The 27,879-nt window shown below is 59.8% G+C and overlaps 2 protein-coding genes and 2 long non-coding RNA genes across 8 annotated transcripts; 2 read left to right on the top strand and 2 right to left on the bottom strand.

The window, feature by feature from the left end:
- Positions 1-74: 74 nt before the first annotated feature.
- RPS6KA4 (ribosomal protein S6 kinase A4) lies at positions 75-10,586 on the bottom strand. Of its 2 annotated transcripts, XM_006216658.4 has the most exons (17): positions 10,255-10,586; positions 10,081-10,152; positions 9,213-9,431; positions 9,006-9,121; positions 8,398-8,505; positions 8,095-8,175; positions 7,914-8,017; positions 7,671-7,821; positions 5,358-5,522; positions 3,512-3,640; positions 3,198-3,331; positions 3,008-3,101; positions 2,356-2,529; positions 2,081-2,275; positions 1,632-1,791; positions 1,279-1,442; positions 75-1,021 (listed from the first exon to the last, which is right to left on the bottom strand). In XM_006216658.4, exons 1-17 carry the CDS (start codon positions 10,307-10,309, stop codon positions 824-826), a joined length of 2,319 nt encoding a protein of 772 aa, XP_006216720.3. In that variant the 5' UTR covers positions 10,310-10,586; the 3' UTR covers positions 75-823. The 2 variants fall into 2 exon arrangements, with proteins under 2 accessions (XP_006216720.3, XP_015105399.2); XM_015249913.3 differs by lacking the exon at positions 10,081-10,152.
- A 1,703-nt stretch (positions 10,587-12,289) lies between these two features.
- CCDC88B (coiled-coil domain containing 88B) lies at positions 12,290-26,340 on the bottom strand. 4 transcript variants are annotated; one of them, XM_072970211.1, is made up of 28 exons: positions 26,170-26,339; positions 25,723-25,865; positions 25,464-25,575; positions 25,313-25,382; positions 25,177-25,235; positions 24,998-25,081; positions 24,773-24,916; positions 24,431-24,576; positions 24,224-24,305; positions 23,914-24,072; positions 23,250-23,396; positions 22,951-23,059; positions 22,643-22,779; positions 21,485-22,561; positions 18,374-18,501; positions 18,179-18,296; positions 17,281-17,376; positions 17,050-17,190; positions 16,416-16,672; positions 15,937-16,080; positions 15,552-15,738; positions 15,272-15,417; positions 14,942-15,040; positions 14,604-14,770; positions 14,229-14,444; positions 13,839-14,045; positions 13,602-13,670; positions 12,605-12,799 (listed from the first exon to the last, which is right to left on the bottom strand). In XM_072970211.1, exons 1-28 carry the CDS (start codon positions 26,227-26,229, stop codon positions 12,744-12,746), a joined length of 4,560 nt encoding a protein of 1,519 aa, XP_072826312.1. In that variant the 5' UTR covers positions 26,230-26,339; the 3' UTR covers positions 12,605-12,743. The 4 variants fall into 4 exon arrangements, with proteins under 4 accessions (XP_072826315.1, XP_072826312.1, XP_072826314.1 ...); XM_072970213.1 differs by having other exon boundaries at positions 14,229-14,342; positions 26,170-26,338; XM_072970214.1 differs by lacking the exon at positions 14,229-14,444 and having other exon boundaries at positions 12,290-12,799; positions 26,170-26,336.
- LOC140698817 (uncharacterized) lies at positions 18,965-21,426 on the top strand. The gene is made up of 2 exons (XR_012076793.1): positions 18,965-19,781; positions 20,078-21,426. It is a non-coding gene; the product is annotated as an uncharacterized lncRNA (long non-coding RNA).
- Positions 26,341-26,403: 63 nt separating the features above from the next.
- Positions 26,404-27,879, top strand: LOC140698818 (uncharacterized). The gene is made up of 3 exons (XR_012076794.1): positions 26,404-26,519; positions 26,696-26,778; positions 27,672-27,879. It is a non-coding gene; the product is annotated as an uncharacterized lncRNA (long non-coding RNA).

Genomic DNA, 27,879 nt, shown 5'->3' with positions numbered 1-27,879 from the left:
CTGTCTCTCCTCTCTGAGGCTACAGGCCCCATTGACCCCCACACACCCACACACATACACACGCAGATGCCACACACAGCACTGGGTGGACTTTTATTTTAAAGTCAAAGGCACAGCCTGGATGGGCTGAGGCAGTGACTATGGATGCCCAGCCCAGACCCCCAAGGCCCCACCCAGCTAAGGGCAGCTGTGCCAAAGGGGAGGGGATGGGTGAGAAGGGGGCCTCCCATTTTAGTGGGTTGCCTACTTCCTTCCTTAACCCCAATAGGGGAGAAGCAGGTGACACAAAGTGAGGCAGAAATGCTTCAGGAGGTCCCCCGGGCCTCTTGCTGACCGGCCCCCCAACACAGGTCTTTGGTGGACATAATTGCACAGACAGTCCATAAAGTGACAGTTTGAAGGGGTGCCCCCTCCCAAGAGCAGGACCTCAGGGGAGGGCAGGGGAGAGGTCCCAGTTTCTCCCTGTGGCAACTCAGTGCTTAGAAATGGGGGAGGAGCCCTCCCCTGCTGGAGCAGCCCCTGGGGGAGAAGTTCCTTCCATCAGATGAGGCAGCATCTTGGCAGAGGGCCCCCCACACGTCACTCCCCAGCAGGCCCCCTCCCTCCCTGCATTTCTAACTCTATCTGGTAAGACATAAAAAAAAATTCTCTGCTTATAAAAATACTTCTGCTCTGTCTTGGGATGGGGTGGGGAGAAAGAGGGGAAGGGTAGCGAAGGGTAACGATCCCTGGGGGTGGGGCGGAGCCGACGCGAGAGGCCTGGGGGCAGCAAGCCGGCCTCCCGGATCACAGTCCCTTGGGGGGGTGGTCACAGTGGCCGGGGCTAGGAGGGAGGCAGGGGTCCGTTGGCTCGTCGGGGGGCTCCCTTGGCGGCAGGGGCGCGGCCGGGGACGCTGGCTGGCGCAGGAGAGACGCGGCGGGAGGTGGCGGCGGTCCGCAGCTTCTGTTTCCGCCTCTTGGCCAGCGGCGCGTTTTCCACGCTCTTCAGGAAGAAACCCTCGCGTTTGCCCCGGTTGAACGCCTGGCGGAAAGGAGAGGGGAAGTCCCACCGGCCCGGCCTCGACTTCCAAATCCTAACTTTGGCCCCCATCCCAGACCCTCCCTCCCATCCCGCTAGGTCAGGGCCAACAGATCTTTGGCCTCCAGCCTCTTGAAAGGTCAGGGCCCCGGCCGACCAGAGGCCAGGACTCAGATGAACGTTCTGGACTCTGCGGAGTCACCTCCCAGAGGCCCCGCTTCTCCAGGCTCAGTCCCCCACCCGAAGGCCCAGCCCCTCACCATAAAGGTGGCGTTGAGCCCGGAGCGCACAGCCGGCCCAGAGGACTCCAGCACATCCGGCGTCCGAAGGGGAGGCGAGGAGCGCGCGCTGCCATCCTGCAACCACGAGCTGCCCCGCAGCCCCTCGAGCTTCAGCCGCTTGGCAGGGTCCACAGTCAGGAGCCCTGGAGGCGAGGCGGGTGAGGAAGTGTTGGGACCAGGCCGAGAGTAGACGCTGTAGGGAGATCCTAACAGCCCCACGCCTCCCCGACAGGTCCCCCACCAGGATACCTGACCCAGTGTCAATCCCTGTCCCACCATAACCCCATGGCGTCCCCTGCCGCAAACATGGTCTGTGACCTCTGGTTCCGCACCTCGGACCAGCTCCTTGGCTTCCTCAGACACGCCCTGCCAGGCCTCCCCATCAAGGGAGAAGCGCCCTTCGCGGATCTTGCACATGATCTCTGCCGCCTGGCTCTGCCCGCCCTGGCCTGAGGCCCCCTGGAAGGGGACCTGCCCCGACAGCATCATGTACTGGGTGGGGGGAAGGAAAAGAGAGACCAGTCCAGGTTCCAGGGTCAATGGAGGCCAGGAAACTGACTCAGCCCACCGCAGGACCACTCACCCTCTCCACAAGGGTAACTCCTGAGGCCCATGAGTGATAAACTCTGACTTCCAACCCCTAATACTCGTGTGCCCTGCCCTCAGCACCGGAGCGACCCCGCCTCCGGATTAGGACGACCTCTGACCCCAGCCTCTGACCAAACCGTGCCACCCCCACCAAGAGGATTCCTGACATCTCCCCATGGATCCCGTCCCATACCAGAATGACGCCGAGGCTCCAGAGGTCGCAGGACTCGTCGTAGCCCTGCTGCGCCAGCAGCTCGGGGGCCGCGTACTGTAGCGTGAAGCAGGGCGTCTGCATGGGTCCAGCGGGGCTCTGTGGGCGCAGCCGCGCAAACCCGAAGTCGATGATCTTTACCGGTGCTCCGGGCGTGTCATCGGCGTACAATATGTTCTATGGGGGCGGCAGGACGACCGTCAGAGACTGGCCCTTCGCGCCGAAGCCCTCCCAGTCTGCCGAGGGCCTGCGCCCACCTCGGGCTTTAGGTCGCGGTGAACCACGCCCGCCTCTTCATGCATGAAGCTCACGGCCGACACGAGGCTGCGCAGGATCTGGCTCGCCTCGGACTCGCTGAAGTGCCGCTTCTTGCGGATGTGCTCCAGCAGCTCCCCTCCCTGCAACAGCTCCAGAACCAGGTACGTATGCAGCTGTGGGCGCCGCAGTGGGCTTCGGTCACCACCTGGGTCACTGTCACCACCTATCGATCCGGCGGGGTCCCATCCACCAGCCCGATCCCTGCCCGCCCGCCGTCACCTTCAGGCCCCGCCCATGTTCGAGCTCTGACCTGAAGACCACCCTGAGAAACTCTTTAGGCTCCGGTTTAGGTTATACCTGTCTTCCAGGCCCCTGTCCCTTTGGCCACCTTAAAACCCCTCTCCTATAAATCCTACCTCCCCCTCACGCCCTCAAATTCCGTTCCCTTGGTCATCCTCAACTCCGCCTTCCGGTCCTCAGGCCCTACTCGCCTTAAATCCCACCTCCATGGCCTCCCGAGCCTCAGGCACCCTCAGGCCCCGCCCACGCGCCCTTAGGCCCCACCTCCTGTCCTCTTCCCCGACCCTCGCCCACCCTCCATGCGCAGCCTCCAGCGTCCCTGCGTTCCGCCCCAGCCCAGCAAGGCGTCACCTGGTCATGATGCACTTCGTGCAGCTTCACCACGTTGGGGTGCGACTGGCACATCCGCAGGGCAGCCACTTCACGCTGCGTATTTGCCTCCAGCCTGGGGTCAGGGCAAGCAAGGTCAGGACAGCTGACCTCCGGCCCCGCCCTCCCGGAATCCTCTCTGCCGGGCCCCACCCACCCCGGGCCCGCCCACCTGCGGCTGAGGATCTTGACTGCGAACTCCTGGCCGCTCTGGCGCTGGCGGCAGCGGCGGCACACGGAGAAGCTACCCTGGCCTAGCGCGGGCTCCCGCAGGTCCAGCTCGTACTGCTGGAAGAAAGGCGAGTCCTGGGGGCGAAGGGGCCGCGTCAGAAGTCCTACCGGGGAGCCTTGTGGCCATGCCACGCCCCACTTCGGAGAAGCTCCGGACCTCACCGAAGTCACAGCGGGCGCCTGGTGAAGCCAGGTCTAGAGTCCTGAAGCCCAGATGCCCCCAAGCCCACTTCTCCCCACCCTGGCCCAACCCACCTGCATCATGGCACTCCTGGCCACTGCTGCCCGGCCAGGCCGGTCTCCAGCGCCAGATGCTTCCAGCACATCTGTCATCACCGCATTGTTCTGGTCAAACAGGATGGATGGCGCAACGAAGGAGTATCCCTGGTGGGAGGGGGGGTTGTTAGGGGTGTATGGGCATCGGGGGCTGGGGTGCAGATGGAGTCACCAAAGGGCCAGACCCAGCAGGAAGGGGGGCGGGGGCAGATAAAAGACCCTGAACTGGAGTGGTTGGGGATGATACTTTTGTATCCTGGTGCACACAGGATATGTGGACATTTTATTCCACCTTGTTCTGTGATCGCTTGGGGCCATGTCTGTCCCCCCACCAGTCTGTGACTCTACTTTTCTCATCACAGTGATCCCCCCAAGTGTTAAGGGCACCATGTAGTGGCCCAGAATATGATAGGCAAAAACGCATGAGAGAATTGTGGCCTGGCCTCACACGTGCTTAGCTTATGAGAATTCAACTAGACCAACTCAGGACAAAAAGTCTTTATTCCTTTCTTACAAATCAAACTTTGGTGTCCTCTCCAAGTAGGAGCTACTGAGGAAATGTAAACAGAAACCCTGGGTTAATTCTTTGCCTTTCCTAAAGATCCATGTCCTGGCAATTCAAAGAATTCTCAAGGGTAATTTTAACAATGTGCAGTTTTCTCCTAAAAATGCAGCAGCACTGTGTACTAGAATGCAAGCTACATGTAGGTGAGATTTTGGTCTGTTAGGTCCATTGATATGTTCCCAGTGCCCAGGTCAGTGCCTGGCACATTGAAGGCACTCAGTATATATTTTTGAATCATTCAACAAATGAATGAAAATAACCACTGACTCACAAGAAAGAACTTGCTTGTTAGGACTGTGAGATGGAGGATGGATCACAGTGGGTGGAGGGATATTCAAGCACAGAGCTGTCACCTATGAGAGGTTCCTAGAGGGGACTGATCCACCTATACTTGATATTGGCCTATTCTTATTTACTATTTATGGACCATGTTCTACAGGCCAGGCCCCCAAGCTGGGCATAGGGACACAGAAATTAAACACCTAGTCCCTCTGGGTGCTCCATACCAGGTGAGGCAGTCTTAGTCGGTGTCAGAATACAACCTGACAAACTGCTCAGAAGGAGATGCTGTCTGCTGAGGACACAAGGAAACGGCAGCCCAAGGCCAGAGGAGCAGGAAGAACTTCACGGGGGCAGCACCAGACAACAAGGCTTAAATTTTGCCAAGTGGGCAACCGTGGGGAAGGAACTCCAGATGGAGGGAACCACATATGCGAAGGTACAGAGGTGTGTTCCAGAACCTCTGAGCAGTTCGGAGGTACTAGAGAAGCAAGTGGAACAACGGTGAGGGCTGAGGCCAGGCCACTGAGCACAGACCACATCATGCAAGGCCTCAAATGCCGAGCAAAGAAGTTTGGACTTGTCCAACAGGCCTAAGCTTCTAAAACTGGGAGAAGGGTGCCTGTGCCTCCAGTAATGTGCTATGGTATGCCAAGGGACATGCAAAGCCACAGTATAAACAAGGCATCTCCTCCTAGGTGTCCACTTAAACAAGTGAATAATTGAAAACAGTATTTTTACATAACAATAAAGAAATAAGATGGAGAAGAAGGGAAATTAACATGAAATTTAGAGATAAACTAGGAAGTTCAAAGACATATACAGCCACAGTGGCCTCTATGACTGACAATTCTAGGTACCCTACGAGTGGAGAGACCTGGGGAAGATGCTGAGTCCTGATCAGAACACAGGGCCTGTGCAGTGCCCACAGGTCAGCATCCTGCCTCCCTCACATCTGTGGATCTGTGAGCTCTCACTCACCTGGAAGATGCGAGAGTCCCCGGGTGGGGGGCTGCCAGGGGGTGAGTAGACAGGCTCTAACCGGGTAAATTCCTCTGCAAAGTTGCCCACATCCAACTCTGAGCGGATCTGGGGTCGAAATGGGGCTGGAATCTTCCTGGCAGCCAGAGCAGCCCAATCCAGACCCTGTTGAAAAGGAATGAGATGGAGGGTCAAAGGGCAGGAAGTGGAAAACCCTGTCCACTCAGGCCACCCTCACTGGGCAGCTCCTTAGTGAGGCAAAGGTCTCTCTGGCTTTTGGGTGGGAAGCTGTTCTTCCTGCCTCTAGGGCTTCTGTTTCCCTTCCTCTGATAACAGAATCCCTATTTCCCTCAGAGAATCACCCCTCCACCACACTCAGTCAATTCTGGGACTTTTAAGAGAATTGATGTGCAAAAAAACCCCAAATCTCTTCTACTGGACTTAAATTTGGGAGGATATGGCCCTGGAACTGCTGGGAAGCTCCTCAGGGTCTAATGATGAGGTGCTTGTGCAGAAAAGTAGAACGAAGAGACAAAGAAATTCCTAATAACATAGATTTCAGCACCTGGATGCAGCTTTGCCTGAAAGCAGGCCACTTTCCGTTGGACTTTTCATTTATGGGAGCTAAAACATGCCTTTTTATGTTTAAACCAATGTGACAGAGCCCATTCATTGCTTGCCCAACATCCGTTCTCCCTGTCTTCCTTAGAGCTATAGCCCCAGCCCCAATTTTATTTCAGGAAGCAATGTACACAACTAAAAAACAGTATTTTACAAACTTCCTTGCAGTTAGCAGTGACCAATTACTTGTAAGCAAGAATTACAAGGTAGGAATCCAGGGAAAGAGCCTCAAGAAGAGGATAAATGTTGGTTAAGTGCACTTTTTGCCCTTCCCCTCCTTCTTCCTGCCTGAAGAGCAGCCTAGATAGCAAGAGCTCCAGCAGTCGTCTTGTACCATGAGGCAATCCTGGGGATGGAGGCTACAGGCTAAGTACAGAGGAACTTTTTTTTCTAATTGAGCTTGGCTTCACAGCAAGGGATATCTTCATCACAGAGACTTAGATTCCTGTCTCAGAAAGCTTTTCTAAGGGTTCTTCCATGCAGTACTTGCTGGGAAGATTCAAGGAGAAGGCACTCACAGCAAGGGTGCCTGGCCCACAGTAAGTGCCTATAAATGGATGCTTTTGTTACTGTGTCAGAAAGGGGGCATATCTAATTCCCACATGTAAACAGAACATAACAATTAACAGCATGGGCCTTCAAGTCACCCAGACCTGGATTTGAATCTGAGCTCCATCACTTGGCTTAGCAACTTGGGACAAATTACTTAACCTCTCTGAACCTCAGTTTCCTCATCTACAAAGATGGACTGTGAGATGGAGGATGGATCACAGTGGGTGGAGGGATATTCAAGCACAGAGCTGTCACCTATGAGAGGTTCCTAGAGGGGACTGATCCACCTATACTTGATATTGGCCTATTCTTATTTGCTATTTATGGACCATGTTCTACAGGCCTCATCTACAAAGATGAGGATATTAAGGATGGTTCTGGCTTACATGAAATAATGCAAGCAAAGGGCCAAGACACAGGTGTTCATTGTCACAGGGTCCTGCTAGACAGTGACACTGGCCATGCACAGTGCCCGAGCCAGCGAGGTCTCACGAGGAGATAGAACTCACTCTGCACCCTAACAGATGTGTGCTTTTAGTAAGTGAACAAAACCCATGCAGCCGATTCAGATGCATCCGCTGAAGTACAGGCACAAAGACTGTACGGGGACAAAGACCAAAACCCTGAGTGGATTCTAAGAGTCATAAGTGTGACTTTTAGTACTGATTGGGGTTGACTGGAGACCTGCAGTCTGTTCCCAGCTTTACACATTTACTGTGTGATCTTGGGCAGGACACCTCACTTCTCTGAACCTATCCAATGAAAGAACCAATGAATCCATTCTCAAGTCCCTGCCAGCCCTGACAGGCAGTGAAACTAGAATTCTTTACAGCAAGAACACATCTTCCAAGTTTCAACAGAGATGAGTGATGGCTGCTCCAGCCAGTCAGGAGGGTTCCTGCACTAGCTGGGCTCATTTGCCCCCTGTGCCCGCAGCCAACCTGACCGAGCACGGGGAGAAGGTGGGTATGGAGAACTTCCAGCTGCTCAAGGTGCTGGGCACCTTTATTTACCTGGCTGGTTTTCTAAATCAAGTGAAACTGGCCCATCTCAGACCATCCCTCCAGTGTCCCCCAACCCAGAGCAATAGCCTGGCCCCAGTGTGTGCACAGAAGTATGGGGGCAAGCCAGGAGCCTCACCTGGAAGAAGGGGTGGTTCTTCACTTCCTGTGCCCCTTGGGGTCCTGCACCCAGCCGCTTCTTAGGGTCCTTGCAAAGTAGCCGCTGCAGTAGATCCTGTGCCACTGGCCCGATCCGGGGGGGGAAGGGAGGGGAGCACTTCAGGATCCGTCTGGGAGGATTGGGGGGGGCGTCAGGGGCAGCGAGCCCCCCTCCAGCCCTGCCCAGGCCCCTCGGCCACCCTCTGCTTCCAGCCCCGCTCACCGAGACACCTCAGCCTGCGTGTTCCTCTCACCCTCCAGGGTGAAGGGCGAGGCCCCAGTCAGCAGCTCGAAGAGCAGGATGCCAAGGCTCCACCAGTCCACAGCCTGCCAGACAGAGCCAGGTGAGGGCCTGCGACCACCCCAGCATCACCTCTGCACACCCCGCTCCGCTGCCAACCCACCTTGCCGTGGCCCGACTTGCTGCGGATGATTTCAGGAGCCATGTACTCGATGGTGCCACAGAAGGAGAAGGTCCGCTCTTTCTGGGAGGGTAAGAGGACCCGTTTGGACACCAAGCTGCCCCCAAGGCTCAGAGGAAGACTGGCTGGACTTGTGAGGGTTGGAGCAGTGGTAACTTCCCAAAGGCAGGGCCTGGATCTACTCACCTCTGCAGCCCCAAGCAACACAGAGCCAGGCATTGAAGCAGGAGCCAGGAGGGGAAGGCCTGCGTGGGGTGCAGCAGGCAGAGACTGCCCTTCACTCACCTCCTCAGTCAAGAACTCCTTGCTAAGCCCAAAGTCCGTGAGGACGATATGGCCCTCGGAGTCCAGCAGCACGTTCTCCAGCTTCAGATCTCGGTAGATGATGCCCAGCTGGCAGGAGCAAGGGGGCACTAAGGACTCCTCCCCTGACACCCCCCATCCTGCTCCTACAGCTCCCGTCCCTGCAGGCAGGGGATGTCCAGTGCAGGGGGGACCTGGGCAGAACTGGGCCATTGGATAGGAGAAGCCATTTAAAATGTAAAAGCAAGGAAGGAGGACTCCATGGAGAGGCCCCAGGGAGAGGAAACCCATGTAAGGAGCCCCATTTCATGACGCCTTTGGGAGCCAAGGCATGAGGTCTCCATTTGAGGAAGTTCGGTGAACATGGCCCCACCAGACAGCCCCAAGTTCCCTGTGAGAGGAAAGCCCCTTCGAGGAGGCACCAGGGGAGGAGACCCCACCAGGCAGTGCTGACGCCTGCCTGCCAGGAGACCTCCTTCCCCACGGAGGCCATCATGCCCCAGACAGCCAAGGCTGCTATGTTTGCAGGCCCCTTCTAAGGCCCAGACCCAGTTCCACAGCAGTGGCCAGGTGGCCAGGTCCCCACTCACCTTGTGCAGGTGTTCCAGTGCCAGCACGATCTCACCCCCGTACACGCGCACCTCAGCCTCCTTGAAGTACTGGCGCTGGTAGAGGTGGGTGAACATCTCACCACCATTCACATAGTCTGGGTGGGGTGGTGGAAGTTGAGAAGCGGCCCCCATGGGTGGCCCCACCTGCCTCCATGGCCCCCAAGTTTGGGATGTGCCTGCCCTTACCCAGGATGAGGTGCAGCTTGGCATCAGTCTGGAAGGCATAGTGCAGCGTGACCAGGAAGGGCGCCTGGCGCACCAGCTCCAGCACGGAGCGCTCTGTGCGTGTGTGCTCCTGCGTCTTGGCACGCTGCACCAGCGCCGCCTTGCGCAGCACCTTCATGGCATACAGCTTCCCCGCGTCGTGCCCGCCCGCCTTCCGCACCAGGAACACCTTCCCGTAGGCTGTGGGAGCAGCAAGTGGGCGGAGGGTAGGCAGTGAGCGGGAGGGTGGTGCAGATTGGTGAGGGTGGGAGGCGATGCCAACCCAGGAGGGTGTGCAAGTTGGGGGAGACAGGTGTGCAAAAAGCTAGCAGAGCCTTCTTAGGAAAAGGTTTGCACACCCCCAGGAGCACAACCAGGGAGGGGATGTGCAAACCAGGCTGGAGGGCACACGACTCCAGGAGGCCTGCAGCACAGGGTGGGGGCGGGGCATGTGCAAACCTGTGGAAGATCAGACAGATGCAAGAGGATGCAAAGCCAAGGAAGGGAGGCAGAGGTAGTGCAGCCAGGGGAGGGATGGAGTTTGCAAAGGCAGAGAAGGGGCTCTCATATCTCTCAAGGGGAGGAGCTGTGAAATCGCATGGGAGGGCTGCAAGCCTCCAAGAGTGTTGGCAAATCTGGGAGGCCCTTCCAGGAAGGAGCGATGTCAACGTGGAGCAGCCCTGGGAGTGGGCATGCAAACCCAGGCAGGGCAGGGCGAGGCAGGCAAGGCGGGCTGTGCCGGGAGAGGGTGGGGGGCATTGCGGTGGCCTGGCCCAGCCCAGGAGGGTGTGCAGGCCAGAGGCCCAGGGCACCCTGCCTGGGACACCTGCCGGTGGATGAGGGTCCTCACCTCCCGTGCCCAGCACCTTGAGCAGCTGGAAGTTCTCCACGCCCACCTTCTCCTCGTGCCCGGTCAGGTTGGCTGCGGGCACAGGGGGCAAATGAGCCCAGCTAGTGCAGGAACCCTCCCGACTGGCTTGAGCAACCATCACCCAGCCTGCACCCCCGGTCACCCCTGCCCCACCTTCCGTGATCTGCAGCTCCACGGCACAGCCCTCGTCCTCATCCTCGTCCCCCATGGCGGGCGGGTCGCTGGGGCCCGCGCGACTCGGCTCCGGGCGGCGCCGGTTACATGGCGGCTCCGGCCGGGGCGGGCGCTTCCTGGTGCCGCCTCCGGGCCGAGGCGGGCGCCGGCGCCGCCTCCCGGCTCCCCGCCCCGCGCGGCCTGAGTCAGGCGCTGGAACGTGACAGTGCCTGGCGGCGGGTGGGTGGGCACTGGCCGTCTGTCTCCCTCGGGCGCAGGGGACTGGCGCCAGGGCTGTGCGCTCCGGGACCCCAAGTGACCCTCCTGGGGACCTGGGAACACCCCCTGGGAGCCAGGCCCTGGAATCTGTGGATAACCTGGAGCCTCTATTGGGCTGACACTCCCAAGCCAGGTGTCTGCCCCAGGCCAATAAGATGACACCAGCCTGTGCCCCAAGACGGGTGGGGGGAGGTCCCACACAGGGGCTTTAGAGCCCTCCTCTCCAGCGTGCCAGGCCTAAGGGCAGCCAAGCATTTCTGTCCAATTCTTAGCCACAAGCCAAAGTGAGGGATTTCATAAAAATCACAGCCCACTTGCCTCATTTTTGATCACTCCTTGACCGCAGCAAATATGGGAGGGGATCTGTAGGTCCCCTTGACAGACGAGCAGCCTGAGGCCCACGGCCACCTCTTCCAGCTGCTGCCTGCACAGCCGCAGCGCAGCACCTCTCACCCAGTGTGGCTCTCACTCTTGGTGCTGGGCAGGCTAAGAGAGTGTCTGGGTCCCAGAAGCCACCCAGCCCAGCCCAGCTCCCTGTCTGGAACCCCGCAGCCACCAAGACCGAGACCTTCTTCCCCGTGGACGTGCCTCTGCAGGGGAGGCAAGGGGGCTCAGGCACCCTGAGGACCAAGCCCTGTCTCTGGGCTCCCCCTACCCAGAGGAACACCTACAGGGGCACTGAGAGGGAGCCCAGCCCGACCCCGTGGTGGATTTTCTGACTGAATCTCCTTAAAGCAGAACTGTAAAAGCACCTCAGCCCTCAGCCACCGTTCGCAGCCTACCCAGCGCCACACACCCCTCACGAGGTCCTGCCCCGTGGTCCCCAAGCCTGGCACAGAGCAGACCTCAAAGTTGTGTCAATGGCGGCCTCCTCTCCCTGTCAGGCCCAGAGCCCATGGCCAGCCTGTCATTCAGAGCCTTGTCCCCCTCCCTGGCAATTGACAGGGGCCACCAACAGGGTGGGACAGCCATCAGAGCCCCCACCCTGAAGGCCTATAGAAGGGGGCTTCCAGCTGCTCAGCCTGGCCAGAGGCCAGGGGGTCTGCTGCCACCCCACCAGCCTCAGAAGCTCAGGAGGGGGGCAGAGCAGTGGGTTATCTCCAAGGAGGGGCTGTGGAAACCCTGTGAGTCAGGCTGCAGTAGGTCACCATGGGGAGGCTGGCCTGGCCACCCCTCCCAGCTCTTGCCACCCCCATATTCAGGCTGCCTCACCTCAGCCAGGCAGCCCCACCCTACCCTTGGCGGCCCCAGGTGGCTTGACTCACGTCCTGTCACCCTGGCTAATTGCCCCCTTCCTGGTGTCATCCTAGAGGCCCTGGTCAGAGACCCCAGTGTCTTTCCCACTTCTTGTGTCCCTCCAAAACAGCCCCTGGTACTAGGTGACACCCCAAGGGCTGCAAACTCCCTGGGGAGGGGCTCAGTCCCAAAGGGGTGGTGAGAGAGGATACGGAGGCAGGAAGAAGTAAAAGGAGAGAAGAGGGTATAGGGAGGGGGTGGGGGCAGCCCTCTGGATATTTTACTGCTCTACACCCAAGAGCCCAGGCCCCACCTTTCAAAGCAAAGGCTGAGCCCAGACTCAGACCCCACCCACTGCTGACTACCTGGAACCCCTGCCCCTCCCCTCCCAACTGGGACATCCAGGCAAGGGGGCAAGGAAGTCAATGGCCACAGACCCCTGCCAGCAGAGAAGGACTCCAGCCACATGTGTCCTTGGCACCTAGTGGCTCCTGGATGCGACTGGTAGACACAGCACAGATTCAGGTGTGGCATCCCAGCTTTATTCTCGGCTTTATTCTCGGCTCCCTCACATTCCAGCTAAGGCTCAGAGATGGGCCCAGGACACAATCCCCAGGGAATGGTCCTTGGCTCCTTGCCTGGACCAGGCAGGGGGCTCTCTTGCCCACTCCTGACTGCCTCCTTCAGCTGGGGGGTTCCCCAGAGACCGCCTTGGCAGCGAGGGCTGCACAGCAGAGCCAGAGCCCCAGCCAGGAGCTGTTGGTGGGGGCCAGCCATCCCCCCTGTCCACAAACTCATCCCTGCTCCATCTCAGGGCCCCAGCGCAGGCTGTGGAGGATCTGGGGGCCCAAGCTTCCGTGTCCAAGGACTCGCCACGAGTGCCCTGCCTCCCGAAATTCCTGGGCTGCCTGGGGCCCCCACTGAGACTCCAGTGTCGAGAAGACTCCACTCCCAATCTCCCCGTCCACGCAGTTTCACTGGCTGAGGGAAGGGGCGAGAGGACGTTTCTCCGGTTCCTGCACCTCGAGGCCTGGAGGGAAAGGCTCAGCTCAGGCTCGCTCCCCGGGGGACTCCCAGACGCCTCGCCAGGCCTTGAACATGCCAGGCCTTCGCTTTGGCTGTTCCCTCTGTCTGGATTGCCATTCCCCAGATATGCTGACATGACAGACTCTCACCTCCAAGTCTTTGCTTCAACTTCACCTCCTCTCTGAGGCCTGTCCCGAGCACCAGAATTAAAATTGCGCGCCCCCCACCCCTGCACCACCACCCAATGCTCCTGATCTCCCTCTCCCTCTTCTTTCTCAGAACATTATCAGCTCCTACTATACTAAGGCTGAGCTGCCCAGTACGGGACTGAGTGCGTGACATGTGGCTGGTCTGAACTGTTATGGGCTTGGGTGTAAAATACCACTGGACTTCAGAGACTTAGTGTGAGAAAAAAGAGTATAAAATATCTCATTAAAGGTTTTTTACAGGGATTACATGTTGAAGTGATAACAATATAGGCATACTGAGTTAAACAAAATATGTGATTGAAATTAATTTTACATGTCTCTTTACTTTTTCTGATGAAGCTAGAAAATTTTAAATCACACATGGAGCTCACATATTTTTATTGGACAGAGCTGCTGTAGATAATTATTATTTTTGTGCATATTATTTACTGTCTCCCACCTCCACATACCAGAATGTTCCCTGCTTTATTCCCAGCTAGCACATCACCTGGCACTTAGTAAAATTTCCCTGTCAAATGAATGAATGGGCCAATGAGGCCTGTCAGGAGCCCAGGGTGGGGCAAGTACTCCCACACTCCCTCCTAGGCCCCCACTCACCCTCTCGGTTGGCATCTGCTTCGTGTTCCACCAGGGTCTTGACAGAGCCATCCCATTCCACGCCAGATCCTAGAGGGTACAGGGAGGCCACTGGGCCATGAGGACCAGGACCAGGACAGAGGTGTACAGGGCTTGTGGGGAGACCCAGGAGACAGGAGGGAAGCCCCCTCCCCCAAGGAGCTGATGGGTCCACAGGGAGCTGGGGGGCTAATGGGGTCAGGGACCCTTCTCCCTCACCTTTGCTGTGGGAGCTGGGTGCCCCCAGCGGGCCTGGACGCCGCTGTCGGAATCGCTGCCGGGGGGTGTCCCCAGGGCTGAATGACTCAGAGCTTCGCCCCACAGGGAATCTTGAGCTGAGTTTCCGCCGCTGCCCACCTGCCAGAGTCTCATCCTGCAGGCAGAGGGAGCTCTGGGCCCGGCGCATGGGTGCCGGTGAAGGGGACCCTATGAGAGGCACAGGCAGGGAGGGTATCAGAGCAGTGCAGGGCAGGGCTGGGCAGAGTGGAGGGGCCAGCAAGGAGAAGCTGCAAAGGGGCTGCAGGGGAGAGGGGGCTGTGGGAGGAGGGTGGTGGTGGATGAGGGTGGCGACAGGAGGCTGGACCCTTGCTGGCTCTGACACTAACTCACTGTGTGACCTTGGGCAAGGCGCTTCCCCTCCCTGGGCCTCGGTTTCCTCTTCTGCTGACTGGGATAAATGACCTCTCACTAAAGTCCCCTGCTGCTCCGAGGTCCTAGGCACTGCTGTGGATGGGCAGGATTGGGTGGGTGGCAGCGCAGGCAGGAGGGAGGTGCCAGCCGAGAGGGATGCAGCAGGGATGCAGGGCAAAGAGCCACTGGAACCATCTAGTGGGGGTGGGGGGAAGTTGCAGTAGGAAAGGCCAACAGGAGGCATGTGTGCAAGTCACACAGAAAGTAGAAACAAGAAGCACTGGCAAGCCCTGGGGAAAGGCAGGGAGGGGGCACCAGCAGGGAGCATCTTGATCACCTGGCCCCCAGACCCACCTGTCCCATCCGCCTCCCTGCCCTCGGAGAGTTCCGTCTCTGGGGGGCCCCCCAGGCTCTCGGTGCTGCCAGCCCCATCGGCCCCCAGGCGCGGCCCCCCATGGGGGCCCCCCTCCCGCCGGGGCCGCATCAGCCTCTTCACCTTGTCTGCCAGCCAGCTACCCTTCCTGGGGGCAAGAGGGCACAAAAGGGGGTCAGGCCAGGGAGGAAGAAGGGACAAGAGGGCCATGTCGGGGATGGCAAAGGCCAGGCAAACCCTCCGTGGGGCCTGGACCTGAGCTGAGCCAGGGGTCAGAGGGCAGGGCAGGGGCTAGATGGGGTCAGGAGGGACTGCTCACTTTGTCCGGGGCAGGGGCCCAGGCTCCAGCACACGGTACTGGTCCATAATCTTCTCCACCAGCTTCTGTTTCTCTCGGCGCAGGGCGTTGAGCTGGTCTCTGGGAGGATGGGGAGGGAGAAGGTGGACTTGAGGCCTGGGCCCGAGCACGCGGTACACACTGGTACAACCCTGCCGGTTAACACACTGACATACCCGAGAAGAGACTGATAAACCGTTGCTGCCTTAGAGCCCCTGGGTGGTCAACCGCCCCCTTTCCCAGGCCCTCCATGAGGATCTCCCCATAAACAACCCAAGGGGCAGCCACACGGGCCCAAGTGCAGCCTCTCACAGGTACTCGCGCTGCTCGCGGTGCAGGTGGTCCCGGCTCTCCAGGCTGCGCTCCAGGAGCTCCCGGTTCTCCCGGCTCAGCGCCTGCACCTCAGCCAGCAGCTGCCGGTTTTCCTCTTCCTGGGCGCTCCGGAGCTCTGTCAACAGCTGTCAGGGGCAGGCGGCAGGAGAAGCAAGAGGCTTGAAGGGGCTGAGGGTGGTCGCCTTCCACTCCCTCCAAGCTCTCTCCATTCCCTGCCCCCCTAACCCGGACCCCTGTCACCATCCACCCCTCACCACACCTCACACTGGGTGGTCAGCCGGCAGGCGCTCAGGTCCAGCTGCTGGTTGGACTCGCGCAGTCGCTGGCTCTGCGCCTCCAGCTGTGCCCGCTCCAGCTCCAGCCGTGCCAGCCGGCTCCGCAGCTCCCCGCGTTCGCCCTGCAGCTCCCCTCGCTCCCTTGAAACCTCCGCCAGCAACATCTGAGCTCTGCAGAGGCCAGGAGAGCTGCTCTCCAAGGGGACTTCTCCCCCGCCAGACCCCTTATGAGGGCCAAGAGAGCCATGACGGGGAGAAGAGGCAAAGCAGGACCCCACAGGGACAGTGCCTAACTCACTACTAACCCACTTCACAGATGGGAACACTGAAAACTGGCCCAAGACGGGAGGGCTCTGCCAGGGCTGGTACCTGTCATGCTCACTCTGCAGCCTCCGCAGTTCCTCCTCCAAGCCCCGTTGCCGATGTCCATCCTGCATCAGGCGTTCGCGCTCCGCCAGTAGGGCCACCTCCTGCGCCTCCACGTTGGCCCTCTGGACCTGCAGCTGCTCATGCCTGCGATGAACAAGGGGCTGAGAGGGCCGCAGAGAAGGGGCCAGGGCAAGCAGGCAGCTGGACCACCTGGACAAGGAGGTCTGCCACCTCCTAAGCACAGGCCCCAAGGCAAAGCCACAGGGCAGACTGCTGTATCAGGCGCCCACCACTCCCAACTACCAATGAGCCCCAGGGTGAGCCCACCCCAGAAGTACAGAAAGCCTAGACACACACAGCAGTGGAGGTGGGTCTGCTGGTGGTGGTGTTTCCCTGGTGGCATCAGACCTGCCCGAGGAACCTGCTCTGGGCAGACACGGGGTGCCCAGAGAGGAGCTGGGTGTTTAGAGGAGGCTCACCGGCCCTGCAGCTCCCGGTGGGCCAGCTCCAGTGCCCGCATGTTGGTCTTGAGGTCACGGTGCCGGGCCAGCAGTCCCTCTAGCTCAGCCTCCTGCCGCCGCTGTAGCTGTGCCAGGGCCTCATGGTCCCGAAGCAGGGCCTGCTGCTGCCCACGGGTCTCCTCCTGGGAGTGCCTCGCCACCCGTACCTCCTCTTCCAGCACCCCTAGCTTTCTGTGCAGCTCCTGGCCCTGCATCTCCAGTATAGACTTCTCAGCCTAAGTCGGAGATGGGAGCAAGGGCTACTGGCATGGCATCCCAGACAGGAAAGTGGGTAAGGGACAGAGGCAAAAGGGAGACGGCAGGGCAGAGGAAAGGAGAAAGAGTTGTGCAGGGAGCCGAAGGCAGAGGCAGCCGTGGAGGGGAGGGCAAGAGACACAAGGCAGGGATGGGACAGATGGGGCGGGGGTCGGGACAGGGAATCAGGAGGACTGATGGCAGACTATGGAGGAGAGTGCTGCAGGTGGGGCGAAATGGGTACTAACATGAGGGCTAGAGGCAGGCAGCAGGGTAGGAACAGGGGAAGGTGGCAGGGTCGGGGGAAGGGGCAAGTGGAAGTGGGCAGGGACAGGGCAGGGGGCAGGCCGTCACCCACCTGCAGGCGGCTGCTGTGCTCCTGTGCCCGCTGAGTCTGCAGCAGCAGCTCCTGGGCGCGCCCCTGCAGGCTTCCCAGCTGTCCCTCCAGGTGCTGCAGCTGCCCCTGCAGAGCCGCCTTCTCGGCTGTCAGCGTGGCATTCTGCCGGGAGGGGAGGGGAGCCGGGTTAGCAGGCACCAGACCTCTGGGGCACACCTCCCAGCCCCATACCCACCACGGTCCAACACTCACACTGCGCTCCACCTCAATGAGCCGCATGCTCTGGGCCTCTGTGACCCTGGGCTCAGCCTGCTCCTCGGGCTCCAGCCCCGCAGGGCCCTGGCGCAGCTGCAAGGAGAGGCCCTGGGAGGTCACTCCGGGGAGTGGCGGTGGCTTGGGGATCGCACAGTGGACCCTTACCCACTTTGGCAGCCCAGCCTCCCCCATCACACTCTCCCTGCCCATGGATCCTGCAGCTCCATCACCCACCATCCTGCCTTCTCATCCTCTCCCGGTTCTGCAGCAGAGCTCGGCCTCTGCCCGTGCAGCTGCCTCTGCGCATCCCACTCTTCCTCTGGGCCCCAGTCTCAACACCGCTTTCTCCAGAAAACCTCCCCTGATCAGTCCCACACGTGCCAGCTAGGCGGTCTGCTGGGGGCCCACTGGCTACAGTCATCTGTGTTCTTGCCTCTGTCCCAGGTGGACAGCGAGCTCCCGGGGGCGGTGACCTGACATCGGGCCCCATATCACACCAGTGCTGAGCACTGAGCCCACACACAGCACAGGGCATCAGAAACAATCACTGACTTAGGAGAACAGTCATCAAGCTCAGGAAGTGGTGGGGCTTGAGCAAGAGAGTCCCAGCCGTCGCCTCGGAACAAAGCCACCAGGCTCTGTCCGTTTGAGGAAGTGGGAAGACAAGGCTCGGATGAGGCCACACGGCCTGGCAGAGCTGCCTAACTCCCAGCACAGTGCTCCCTCCTACAGCCCCCCAAAGGCAGGGCGCAAGGCAAGCAACTGGCCAAGAATTGAGGGGCAAGACCAGAGGGGGCACTGGAGGGACAGAGCCTGCTAAGTCTGAACATCTGCATGCAGGATTAGGGGGGTGGGGGTGGCGAGGCCCCAGCAACCAGAGCAGTGGCAGCCTCACCTGGAACAGTTCCTCCTCCAGCTGCTGGGCCCTCCTTTTGAGCGCCGTCAGTGCCTCCTCCTTGCTAGTGGCTGCTGCCTGCAGCTCAGCTTCCAACCGCTGCTCCAGGCCCTGGTACCTGCCAGGAGGGATCTTGGCACTGACTCTTCCCCGAGTCCTGGTCTGCCCTTCTCTGCCCCACAGGCAATGTCCCACCTCTGCTGCTGGAACTCTTGTTCCCGCAGAAATTCCTCACGCTCCAGAGCCGCCTGTTCCAGCTCATTCTGCAGACGCTCCAGCCGGGCCCCCAGCTCCTGGCTCCGCACCACGGCCTTCTCTAGCTCCTGAGGGTAGGTGGAGCAGGCTCAGGACCAGAAAGGCAGATCACAACCCTCACCCAGGCCTGAGAGTCAGGAGACTGGGCTTTCTGTCCTTGCTCTGTCACCCTGAGCAAAGATCTTTAAACCCTTTGGGCCTCTACTCCACCATCTGTAGTGGGAGCAAAGCCTGGTCACCTGGCAGAGTGCTAGGAAAGAGGTAGGGATTGTAAGCCTGCTGGGGTGTGAGGGAGGCGCCTGGGCCAGGAGTCAGAGACACTCGCTGGACAAGTATTTTCACCTCTCTGAGCCCATGGTTCCTCATGTGCCCAGTGACAGCTGGACGCGCCCTACGTGCTGAGGCCACACGGGCCATATAAAGGAAAGACAGGCTCGGAGGAGGTGGGTCTGCAGAGCACCCTCAGCCACAGGGGATGGCCACAGAGGGCAGGAACTTGGTGAAGGCGAGGCCTAACCACAGTGGGGGATGGGAGGGGGAGGGCCGGGATGCTGAGGGCCAGGCCGCCTGCGGCGGTTGGGCCATACCATTGCAGAAGTGGGTGGGAGACCCACTCTGGCCTGTGGGCCCCAGAAAGAGGTAGGTCAAACCATTCCAAGGTACAGGTACGGGGGGCCCTGGCAGGATGAAACCATGGGGAATGGCCAACTATGACCAGCCGCCCCCCCCCAAATCCTGCCCTCGGAAACATCTACCAACTTTTGCTCTGGTCTCCCTGGCTTAGCAACCCCACCCTGCCCACCCCCGAGCCACTGCTCTTCCAGGTATCCCTGGGCACTGCCTCTTACTGAAAAACTAAAAGTCCAAGAGGCCCTGCTGCCTGCGGCCAGCAGCCACCAGAGTCCGAAGTGGAGAGTAGGAAGAACTGTCGTGCAGATGAAGACTTGCATCTTGGGCCAGACCCCTGCCCTGCCCCTTCTGGCCCCAGCCACAGCCCTCGGTGCCCCACCCACTGTGCCTCTGGCCCTCCACTTGGACAACCCCCACTTGGAGACAACCTTCTTCGCCCTGCTTCCCTGGCCTCCCTGCCTCTGGGCAGCACCTCCTCCTGCATCACATCATTGTCACCAGGAACTGCTCCACCAGGAAATCTCCCCAGATTTCCCTTTGTCCTCAGCTTCTTCCACCCTCTTGGTCCTTGGAGCCGGCTCTTCCAGCCAGCCAGCCCTACCCTCACTTCGCTGCCCACTTGCTGGCACTCCCTGTCCATACTGAGTGCCAAGCTCTCTACACTCATTATCTTACAGGATCCTGGGATGCAAGTATTGTTTTTACTCTGGTTTTACAGGTAAGGAACCCGAGACTCAGAGAGGTTAAGTAACTGGCCCCACACCACACAGCTGATAAGTAGGGGGTCTGGGCTATAACCCAAGTCTGTCTGACAGCATCTCAGTCACCTCCTAGAGAGTGGACCCCAGAGACAGCCCCTCGGCCTTACCATCTCATCGGTTACACCTCCTATTTTCACATTTCCGAGGCTTCCCCTCCACGATCCCGACCCCAGGCCAAGCAAACAGCGTGTTCCCTACTTCTCTCCATTGAGAGGGGTCTCAGAGCAAATTACTTCTCCTCTCTGAATCTCAGTGTCCTCGTCTGTGCAACAGGGATGAAACTAAACTGCCCAGCGGGAAGATTTCATTCCTCATCTGCAGCACACCCTCCACCCAGCACTGGGCCCCACTGGCCCAACCCCACTTCCCATGGCTTCATGGGCTCCTCTGCTTTCCCTGAGGAGCCTCCAGACCCGCAGACCTGACTGCTCTGCTCACTTTAAACCCTCCAGTGACTCCCTGCTGCCCTCAAGGAAACAGCTGCAACTCCTTCCTTTGCTTGGAAGGAAGACAAAGCCCTGCCCAACAGGAAACCTCCTTAAGGAAGTCTCAGTCTCACCTCCCTCCACAACCCACCTCACACTCCACCTCTCCAAACTTCACCTCCTCCCGGCTCACTGTAATTCATTCTCTCCCCTCCTCCAGGAAGCCTTCCCTTATATGTCCCAGTTGGAGTCCAGTGTGCTTCCTGGACCCCCTTGACTCCCTGCCCAGTCCTGTCTCCACCCCAGATTGAGCATCTCCTGGAGGATAGGTGCACTGGCTGCTGGTACAGGGCCTGGTGCCAAGAAGTCACCTGGAAACACACTTGAATGAATGAATAGTAGGGTTTCCAAGTCTTCTCTCTCCTTCACTGCCAGTCCCAGCCCCAGCCAGCCTCACCTACCACCTGGACCACTGGCACTGCCTCCTAATGGGGCCAGGTCATCCCCCAAGATGACCCTCTTCAACCCCAGCCTCACACAGGTCTGCCTACACCCTTGGGTGAATTTCCCTGCCTGGGGATGGAGTACTGACACCCACAAAGCTGGCCCAATGCAACTCTCCACTTTCCTCCCATGTGTCCTGGGCCCCTGAACATCTCTAATGCCTTCAAGTCTTTGCACACGCTGTTCCTCCTGAATGGAATGTGCTTCCCCACCTAGTAAAATCTCGATCATTCCTTAGAATCCTCCCTGAAGCCTCCTTGCCCGAACTCTGGCATCAGCTCCCCCTTCCACAGGCTCCCACAGCACTTTGTCCTCAGTAACTAACATATCTTGAGCCTTTGCCCACTGTAAACTAGGCTCTTCACACCATTCCTTCCCCGTCTCCCAAAGACCTGCTGAGGCAGCTTCGAAGAGCACCTCCATTTTACAGAGAGAGGCACTGGGGCGGAGCTGAGTAAACCGCCACAGTCAGAGAGCCAGGATTTGTGGCCAGGCCGTCCAGCTCCATGCCTGCCTCCTGCAGCCACCCCATCAGAGGTAGGGAACATCTGCCCCTGTCCCAGGCCAGCCATGCCTTTGGAAGGCAGGAGTGGACTCTGCCTTTCTGTCTCCAGCCCCAGCTCAGTGCTGGGCACTCAGTGGCTGCTAATGGAATTAATAACCCCCAACCCCAGCAACTGGCCTGAAACCCTGTTTCCTGACCCTGACCCTGGCTGTGAGCCCCCACATACCTCCTGGAGGACCTGCCTCTCCCGGCGCTCCCTCTCGGCCTCCTCCAGGTGCTGGCAGCTCTCGCTCTCCAGCACTTGTAGCCGTTCCTCAGCTGCCTCAGCCCGGGCCCGTAGTCTGGGCCCCTCTCGCTCCCATAGCCTTCGCTCGCGGCCCGTTGCTGCCAGCGCCTCCGCCAGTGCCTCTCGCTCCCGTGATGCGGCCTCCAGCTCCCGGCCAGCTGCCTCCAAGGCCTCCCGCAGCCGGGCCAGCTCTCCGGTCTGGGCCTCTACCTCCTGGTGGGCCTCGGCCTCTGCCCTCTGTGCCTGAGCCAGCTCCTCGGAGAGGCGGGTAGCCTCGGTGCCTCGGGCCTCCAGTCTCCGGGCCTGGGCCTCCAGCTCAGCTCGAAGGGCCTCAGTCTCTCTCCTCAACTGCGCCACCTCCAACCTGAGGGCATCCTGCTCTGGGACAACACTGGCCAGGCTCTCCCCTGGGATCGGCCCCTCCCAGGCCTGGGCCTCATGAGCCCCTTCCAGCTTCTGCTGTGGTTTTTGCTGGACTGAGTCCCCGACCACCCCCTCCAGCTTCTGTTCATGCTCTCTGGCTTCTGTTTGCCCATTGAGTAGGTCCACCTTCTGGCCTGAGGTCTCCTGCTCCTCCAACTGCGAGAGTCCAGGCTTGCTCCCGGGGCCCTCCTGTCTCAGCTCTGGGGCCTTGGGCACCGACTCCCCAGTCTCTACTCCCAGCGACAGCTGAGCCTGAATTTTGATCTCTGGACCCTGAGGTAGAGCCACAGAGACAGGGGTCTGGAGACAGGCTCCATGGCCAACCCTCTTCGGGAAGTCCTGTGCCTCTATGGCAGGGTCTGACTTCTGGAGCATCAGGTCTACAGGAACGATGGCAGCCGTCTGTGGGGGCCTCTCCACCACCTGTGAGTCTGAATCAGATGCCAGGGGAGCCAGGTCCAAGGTCTGGAGGCCTTCATCCGCTGCCTGACCAACAAAGCCCTGGGGGCCATGGTCTGTGGCCAGGCAAGTCTGAGGAGCTGAATCTGGCTCTGGAACCACGGAGTCGTCGCTCTGCTCCTCCAGCAGGGGGTGCTGAGGCCACATAAAAGGGACGGTCAATCCCAGAGGAGGACGCTAGGAAGGACCTGCTGATGGCTGGGGGAGGGGACTCACCTGGCCACCTGGCTGCCCCTGCAGCACCTGTAGCAGGCCCCGAAGCTCCTGATTCTCCCGCTCCAGGGTTCGCAGCCGCCCAGCCTCTGCCTCCCTCACTTCATCATGCAGAGAGGGGGCCACTCCTGGCAGGGATGCTGGAGTGTGTGAGATGAAGTCAGGACCCCTCCCCTCCCGTAGCCCTGGCTTGTCACATACAACCCCACCCCCACACAGCTAGGGGAAGGGCATGAAATCAGAAGCCATCCCACTGTAGCTGCAGGAAAACACACCTCCCACCCCAACCCCTCCACAGGGGCTCCACTCACCCTCCCCAGGAGAGCCTGGGGGTGGCTCCAGGCTCCGCTGAAGCTCCAACTCCAGCTCCACATTCTCCTCTGTCAGCTGGTCCACCTGATGCCGCAGAGAGTCCAGCTCCTGCAGGGAGGGCAAGGTCAGACAAGCCCTCCTCACCATGGCCAGACCAAGTGTGTGGGCTAGAGGGTCACTAGAGGAAACTGGGAGTAGGAGTCACAGGGATCACCAGGGAACTCCGGAGGCCACTGCGGTTACGAGGCAGAGGGAGTCACAGTACACTGAGAGACCAGGGTCACTCTGGCAATCTCACCGCTTGGGTCTCACCCAGCCGGGTCCGCAGCAGCAGGTTCTCCCTCTGGGTCTCATGCAGCCGAGCACAACGCTCTTGAGCAGCCTCCAGCTGCTCCTCCAGCAGTGCTTTAGAGGCTTCCAGAGTGCCGGAGAGCACCCGCTCCTCCTGGTTGGGGAGCAGAGAGAACCAGCGATGTGATGCTGCTACCCCCAAGCATTCCAAGGCCACAGACCCTGGCTCCCCCCCCACATCTGCCCCTGCACCCCAGACCTCTCCCCTCCATCTGCCCCTCCCTCTCCAGGGTCTCTCCAGGTACCACTTCCCTAGCACCAGGCCCCGCCCCTTCTTCCCACGAACTGCCTTCCAAGGTGGCATCCTTCTAGACCCTACTTATCTCTTATTGCTCCAGACACTTCCTCCCCTACAGCTGGCCCTACCCTCCTCTCCAGGACCTACCCTAACCTACAGCCCCACCCACTCCATTTGCCCCATCCTCCAGAGGGCCTATCCCCAGACACCACCTCACCCATTTCTCTTAGTGGTGACTGTTTCCTCCATAAGGCCAGACCCTCTCGAGCCTAGGCCCAAATTCTCTCCTCTCATAGCCCACCCACTCCCTGGCAGGCCCCGCCCCTCCCCCACGCCCCGCCCCCGCGGCCCCGCCTCCCGCCTCCCGCCTCACCTCCAGCTGGCCCTTGCAGGCCTCTGCCGCCTGCAGCCGCTCCCGGCAGCGTCGCAGCTCCTCCTGGAGGCGGGGCAGGCGGCCGGCCCGCTCCCGCAACGCCTCTGCCTCCTCCCTGTACAGCTCGGCTCGCTTGGCCTGTCCCGACAGCGCCTGGGCCTGGGCGAAATGATGCGGAGCTGGGAACGGCCAGCGGCTAGCCAGAGAGATTAGGACGGAAAGGAGCCGGGTCGGGGGAAGCCAGAGGAGGGGGAAGTGCGGGGAGAGGGTTAGGGAATGCGGCGATGGCGGGGAGCGTCTGAGAGCGCACCTCCTGGCGGAGCCTTCGAATTTCGGCCTCCAAGCCCTGCACCTCCGCCTGGGAATCTAGCATCAGCTCGGCTTTCTCCTCCCTGGAGGGAAGGGATACAGGAGGGGTCTGGGGACCCCTTCGTAGGCCTGATCCCGACTGGGACCACATCCAGGCTTAATCTGTTACCCCTCCCCCCAGGTCTCCTTCCCAGCCTGTAGCACTCACAGCTCCTGTCGCAGGCGCCGCAGCTGGGCCTTGGCGTTGGCCAGTTGCAGGGCCAGGTGGTGTGAGGGGCCCTCTGGAGGAGTCCTAGCAGGAGTCTCTGGCAACAAGGGGGCCGTCTCGCGCTCCAGCAGCAGTTCAGCCAGCCGCTGTGGAATGTCAATGGTCAGAGTCAGGAGTACCCCATTCCAAGACCCCCAGCTACCGAAAGCAAGGTGATCTGGCTGCTGCAACCCTCCTGGCCCAAGACCTACCACCCCAACCCCGTACCTGGGTCCCAGTCCCCATCTACCACACACACCTGATTACCACGGTTCTCCTGTTCCTCCACCTGCCGCCCCTTACCTGGGCCCCCACATCACGCTCCCTCGCCAGCCTCAACAGCATGCCCATCAGGCTCCGGGACAGCGTCTCCAGCTCCGGAGGTGCCAGCTCCCCAGGCTCAGGCCCAGCCAGCGCCAGCACAACGCCCACCCCAGGCTGGGTCACCTGGAGGCACAGAGAGAGCAGTTTAGCCAAAGAAGGGGAGGCAGGGTGTCCCCGAGTGGCAGTGCGAGTCCAAAGTTGTACCTCCTGGATGGCAGCAGCCAACTCACTCTGGACCTCCAGGCTGAGGCCCTGGATGTGTCGGATGAACAGTTCCCGGTGCTCACACTGAAGGGAGACAAGGAGGCAGGGGAAGAGGCTGATGCCAGAGTCTCCCACCTCTGCAGCCAAAGCTGGACCCTCCCCTTTCCTCCCCTACTCACCTGCACTGATGCCCCCAGCAATAGCCTAAGAATGCCTTCCAGCTCCTCCACCGCCTCCTCTGCAGGGCACAAGCCACAAGGTGTTAACAGGCAGGGGGAGGGGGTAGAAGCAGGAAGGGGTAGTGGGAGAGAGCACCTGAGAAGGGGTCAAACCCCAGGGTCTGGAGGTCTGGTGGTGGCGACAGGATCAGCAGCTGCAGCTCCTCCTAGGATGAGGGGGTGGGAGATATGAGAGGGGCCTTCCCACAGGGGGCTCCAGGCTCAACCTCCCCCTTCCAACCCCTCACCTGGTAGAAGTCCCTCAGTCGTCCCCACAGGTGGTTCATGTTCCACACCCGCCAGGCTGCAGGACCATCATGGCCCCTAAGCATTCTCAGGCCCCCTCGAGACCTGGGGGCACTGGGGCGATAGGCGGGAGGGGTAATTGAGGACCCACCTCCCCTAAGCCAGGCTCTGCCCACCGCCCTCGGGCTCCTCCCACCAGGCTGCCCAGCTCCCTCCCCTAAACCCCTTGGCAGCCGCCCCTGATCCTCTGATGCCCCTTACATGATGCCCAGCACCCGGAGGAGCAGGGCCCCATCGCTGAGACGCAAGAACCTCTTCTCCAGACAAAGCGGCCCCTCTCCTTCCTCCTCCTCTTCCCCCTCCGGCTCCTCCACCTCCCCCACCAGTCCGGCTAGTCCCAGCGCCTGTGGAACACAAAGGAGTCAGCTGGCCTGGGTGGGAGCTCCCCACCAGCAGAGTGAATCCTGAGCCCGTCTGACCTGCCCCCTGAGCCCATGCAGCCCCCTCGTCACCAATTCCCTGAATGCCAGTGGCCCAGGGTCTGGACCCCTTTTCCTGCTGCACAGCTGCCTGGACTTCTCCATTCCCCCCTTAAGCCCACCCCTCCCCTCTGGCCCCAGCTCTGCCCCGCTCTCCCCCAACCCCAACACCAGCCCCTCCCTGCTGCTCACTTCCCCTCCGCTGCCCGCCCTCCCCCTACCCCCTCACCCAGGTGGCCAGGCTCCCACTCAGGAAGTCTCTGATCCTGGGCCCCTTGCTCCCATCCATGACAGGGTCAGGGTGTTGGTCCCCGCTGTGGTAGCTACACCTGCCCCGAGAGGAAGAGGAAGTCCCCGGCTGGGGGATCCCAGGCCCAGCCACAGACACCCTGTGCAGCTTCCTCCTTCCGGGTGCTGACGGACTGTGCACCCCCAGAGTCTTGCCTCAGCCCCCCCTCGCCGCTCCGCATCCTCCTAGCATCTCCAGCAGAGCTGGCCCAGAGGTTAGCCAGGGAAGGTGGAGTCAGGGCCACCCAAGAACAAGGCCCACAGCTTTCCTGGCTCAATGGACCATGGCGGGTGAGTCCTCCACCTCTCTGGGCCTCAATTACCCAACTTGAAACCCAAGTGGGTAACCTTGGCCTTCCACCTTCCAGGGCCTCTGAAGGGGCTCCAGGCCTTCCGTGATGAGTCTTGGTGCCTACACTGGCATCTTTTGATTTGCCCAGCCTCCTTTTCCCATTGATGTTTCTCAGACTTACCCAAACCACTCTTCTGACCCATGAAGCCTGGGAGATGCTGCCTCTCACATCAAGTCTCCTCTGAACCCCCACCAGAAGTGAGTACCCCTCCTTGGACCACACTCTCCCCCATATTTTATATACACAGGACTGAGGCAGGACATCTGTCCTGTAGGCTTGGTGACCTCACAGGCCCTCAGTATCCTGTCTGTAAAAGAAGTGGGTTGGAATCCACGCTCAGAGGGAAGCCATTCAGTGCAGAGACCAGTCACATGTGTCTCGCAGATTAATAGGCCAGGAGACCCCAGTTCCCCTACTGCTCACTGCTTAGCTCTGTACAGGACACTGTGCTGGGTACTGAGATACAGTAAAAAGCCACGTAGTTCCTGCCCCCGTGGGATGCACAGTACACTGGGGAGACAGCTACCCAGAAAATCACACACACACTCAGAATGTAATATTGCATCTGTACTGTGCACAGTGACAGGGAAAGGATTTGACTTATGTGGGATGATCAGGAAAGACATGGGGGTGGAGGGATGACCATGGAGCTGAGACGAGGGATGACTGAATTAACTAGTCAAAGTAGGGGAGAAGGAAGGGCATTACAAGCAGCAGAGGCAGAATGTGCAAGGGTTCTGTGGCCACTGGAAGCATGGCCAGGGTAAAGTTCAGAAATTATTCATGTTTCATCGATTCCCAGACACTTAATTTCTCATCACATTTAAATCTCTGAAGTCAGGTTACAGGGGAGAGTTGCTGGCTGGCTGGCTGGCTGGCAGCAGTCCTGACATTGCTGGTGTGGCCTGCACGTGCCCACACTTCAAAAGCATCAAACTCTGCAGAAAGGGCAGCTTGGAGGAAAACCCTAGAGACAAGAGCAGAGCGCTCTTAACCCCAGGACCCAAATGGTGGTAGCCCTCAGGGTAGGGGAACCAGACTTGTCAGCAACACTCCCAAAGCAGAAATCCAGCATCAGTTTGTTCTGCAGTCCTACAAAGCTGGCTTAGGACTCCGACGGCTGCTGGTGGGTTTACAGTTGTCTGGTTGTCTTATGGACTATTCCGAGGAGTGCTGCTCTCCCGAACCCTTGACACCTCACAGAAGGAAGTGGCAGGGAAACAGACATCACACCTCTGTCAGATTCCAAATGTGCAGGAGTTTTCTGAACACCGTAAACAATTTTTTTTGCTTCTATT

This window comes from Vicugna pacos, chromosome 10, assembly GCF_048564905.1.
Source record: "Vicugna pacos chromosome 10, VicPac4, whole genome shotgun sequence".
Taxonomy (NCBI): domain Eukaryota; kingdom Metazoa; phylum Chordata; class Mammalia; order Artiodactyla; family Camelidae; genus Vicugna; species Vicugna pacos.
The sequence above is the reverse complement of the archived record's forward strand: the minus strand, read 5'-3'. Positions and strand labels throughout refer to the sequence as shown.

Bases quoted from the DNA above. Each gene is read 5' to 3' on its own strand.
- RPS6KA4 (XM_006216658.4), bottom strand. From the start codon at position 10,309: ATGGGGGACGAGGATGAGGACGAGGGCTGTGCCGTGGAGCTGCAGATC. The intron at 5,523-7,670 runs GTGAGGCTCCTG...CCTTTTCAACAG, and splicing joins AGAACCACCCCTTCTTCCAG to GGTCTGGATTGGGCTGCTCT. The intron at 2,276-2,355 runs GTGGGCGCAGGC...CCGCCCCCATAG, and splicing joins ACCGCGACCTAAAGCCCGAG to AACATATTGTACGCCGATGA.
- CCDC88B (XM_072970211.1), bottom strand. From the start codon at position 26,229: ATGGATGGGAGCAAGGGGCCCAGGATCAGAGACTTCCTGAGTGGGAGC. The intron at 23,060-23,249 runs GTGAGATTGCCA...CCCTCCCTGCAG, and splicing joins GGCTGGGTGAGACCCAAGCG to GAGCTGGACTCTCTGCGGCA. The intron at 14,771-14,941 runs GTGAGCAGTCCC...TCTTGCCCCCAG, and splicing joins GGGCCCCTGCCCCGGACAAA to GAAGGGTAGCTGGCTGGCAG.